The sequence below is a fragment of the Mandrillus leucophaeus genome, unplaced genomic scaffold (assembly GCF_000951045.1).
Source record: "Mandrillus leucophaeus isolate KB7577 unplaced genomic scaffold, Mleu.le_1.0 Scaffold43, whole genome shotgun sequence".
Classification (NCBI taxonomy): domain Eukaryota; kingdom Metazoa; phylum Chordata; class Mammalia; order Primates; family Cercopithecidae; genus Mandrillus; species Mandrillus leucophaeus.
In genome coordinates this window covers 4,348,754-4,351,618 of record NW_012104587.1, presented here as the reverse complement: position 1 = coordinate 4,351,618, position 2,865 = coordinate 4,348,754, and the positions used below count along the sequence as shown (strand labels likewise).

The following is a 2,865-nucleotide window of genomic DNA, read 5'->3' as shown; positions in this document are numbered from 1 at the left end:
AAAAAAAAAAAAAGAATGAATGACTATTCCATTCCAATTCCAGCTCCTTTCTGTTTCCCTGACATGTCCGTAGCCTGCCCAACCCCACACAATCTGAGAGCTATTGGAACTGTTGGAGCTGCAGCTTCTCTGGGGCAGTAGCTGGGATCTGTCTGTCCTGGAGCTTCCTTCTCAGGAGGGTAGCCCACAAGCAGCGCCCGTGCCCTGAGAGTCCTTGCTGTTGAATATCCGGAAGAGGAGGATCCCTACTGCTCATGGACAGACAGCTGCACCGCAGCGACCATCAGCAATTAATTTTCTAAATCTGAATGGAAAATGTTTACCCTTCTCCCACGAAAATAACACCCTGGCCTCTTATCTGATTAAAAACTTTATTTCCAGAAGCAGAACTGTTTTTAACAGAGTTCAAGGAAGAAGTCTGTCCAAAAAGCCCACACTCCAGCTTTCTAAGCGCCCGCCTCTAGACTAACTCCCTTTCTAAGGCTCTATAACTTTCAAGCAAGGAAACTAAGTAGCCTGGATTCCTACCCTTGAAGCCCCATCTTGAGAGCTCTCTTCCTGGGGCTTGGACGACTGCCACTCCAAGCTCAGACTTGGTGTCCCAACTTCTCTCCCTTCTACACCTTTATGACAGTTCTATTTCCACAGGAAAGAGACAGCCCGGATCTGCCTTCTGAAGAGGCCGTTTCCATGGGAAACAGGAGAGGAGGGGGCTCTGGCAAGCAGCAAAGGTGCCTTCATAGGCAGCAAAGCCGCTCCACCTCCTCCTCACAGTCGTAGAATTTTTCAAACAGCTCAGGAGAAGTGCTGTTGCACTCAAACCACCTCCTCAAGGTGCCCAGGGCCCGGAGGGCATCAGCTTTCGTGGGCGGGGGCTCAAAGGCACCCTCTCTGTCCCTCTCCTCGTCTTCGGTGCCTGTCTCCTCTTTACACACGCCAGGCCCTGGCTCCTCACCCTCCAGGTCCACAAAGCGGGAAAACTCCTCTAGGCTCAGCCCGCCGGGAACTGGTGGCATCTCAGAGGCTTTGTGCGAGGACGGGGGCGTTTTGCCGGGAGCCAGCCCTTCCTGAACGAAGCTGCTGAAAATGAGCTGAGGCGGCACCTTGGCCCAGGCAGCAGACGCCACGTGCAAGGCGTCCAGCACGGTGATGCCCGCCGCGGCCTCAGCCAGCGAGGTGCCATCCCTGTCGCTTTGGATGGCAGCCAGTTTGCTCAACAGCCGGTGTCGGTAATGGGCCTTAAAGGCCCGGACCACTGAGCTGGGCAGGGGAGGCGTGGTGCTAGAGGCGGCCAGAGGCAAGAGCTTCACGTGGTAGAGCCCAGGCGGGCCTGCCAGTCCCTCCACCACTCGGGCAGCCAGCAGCAAAGCCACCTGTCGGCCCTGCTGTCCCATGTCCCGGTCAAACTGTGCCAACCACTCTAACCAGGGGACGCCCAGGTCAGGGTGGTAGGAGGCAGGCAGAGCCTCACTGCGGACCCCAAAGAAGCATCTCGGGGCAGCCTGGAGCCCCCCCAGCAATACCCGCCGCTTCTCGGTGCCCCTGCTGTTGGCACACAGCAGCACCTGTACTTGATCACATGCACCCAAGTTGCCGGGCACTGCCCGATACAGTAAGGGCAATTCAGCACAGCCAAACACGTCCTCTGGAGAGAAGTCTTTTAGGGAAAGAGGCAGCTGAGCCTGGGATGTGAGGCCTGGGGGAGGTGGCTCAGGGGGGAATGAAGGAGCAAGAACATGGCGGGCCCCAAAGCCGACGTTGTTTCGGCGTTTCCAGCGGACCAGCCAGCCGATGCTGGGCACGAAGTCCTGGCCCATGATATCGGCCAGCTCCTTGGCTTTGTGGAGCAGCATGGGCCCCGTCACGTCCCAGGCCTTGGCCCGGGCAATGTGGTACCAGCAGAGGAGAGCCTCGTCGATCCCGCTGTACTTGGACTCCCGCTTGCGCTTGCGCTCTCGGTTGGCTGTGCCGCTGCACCAGTCCGCCAGCAGCTTCTCCTTATTCTTGCAGATGCGCGAGATCTGGGGCTGGGAAACCTGGAAGCGCCGGGCCACCTCCGACTGGGACATCTTGGACTCATCCAGGAGTTCCAGCACCTGGATCTTCTCGGCCAGGGACAGGGCGTGAAGCTTCTTCTTGCTGCTCAGCTCCATGGCCTCTCCGGGGCACCTGTGCGGGGAGGAAAGAATGAGCGGGTAGAGTAAGCTGAGGCCGGGAGGGCTAGGAGAGGAGCGCAGGAGGTAAAAGAGATTAGATGAGGACGTGCGCAGGCACCAGGGGAGACTGGACCCGCCGGAAGAGGCAGGAAAGTGGCTAGGCCGAGTGGAAGCCAGCTGGCCCCGTCCCCAGGATGCCAGGGCAGAGCTGGGGAGGGGGGTCTCTCCGGTCAGAAGGACAGGGGAGTCTGGGCTGGGGTCTGGCCTCACTGGGGGAGAAGGATGAAGAGTGGAGGGGACAGCTGCAGAGATAACAAAGGCGCACGGACGGGGGAGGGCCTGGGGCTGGGGCCGAGGGGGCAGGTGTGGGCTACGGGGCAGCAGGGGAGGAGCCCCCGGGAGGGAGTGGGAGGCGGCCTGGGCTGTATTCAGATGACGCCGCTGGGGGCGGGGAGGTGGGTGGATGCACACAGAGTTCAGGTGACAGGTGTACAGACGACAAAGGGGACAGAGGGGGTCTGAAGGAGCGAGGCTAATTTGGTGCCGGGTCCTGAAAGGGAGGCTGGGCGAGGGTCCGCCCTCAGGGGAGCGAGAGGGCAGGGCCGAGGGCGCAGGTGCACGAGCGACAAAGGGCGGGAGGCCTGAGGAGGCTGCAGGCAGCGGAGGGGCGGGGTGTCCCCGCTGGGAGGGTGGTCGCCTGGGAGGGTCC

General features: G+C 60.4%; 1 protein-coding gene across 1 annotated transcript; it reads right to left on the bottom strand.

Annotated features, from left to right (window-relative positions):
* Nucleotides 1-357: 357 nt before the first annotated feature.
* TIGD3 (tigger transposable element derived 3) lies at nt 358-2,165 on the bottom strand. Its single transcript, XM_011993559.1, has one exon. The coding sequence runs from the start codon at nt 2,151-2,153 to the stop codon at nt 738-740; it is 1,416 nt and encodes a 471-aa protein (XP_011848949.1). The 5' UTR covers nt 2,154-2,165; the 3' UTR covers nt 358-737.
* Between the last annotated feature and the right edge of the window lie 700 nt (nt 2,166-2,865).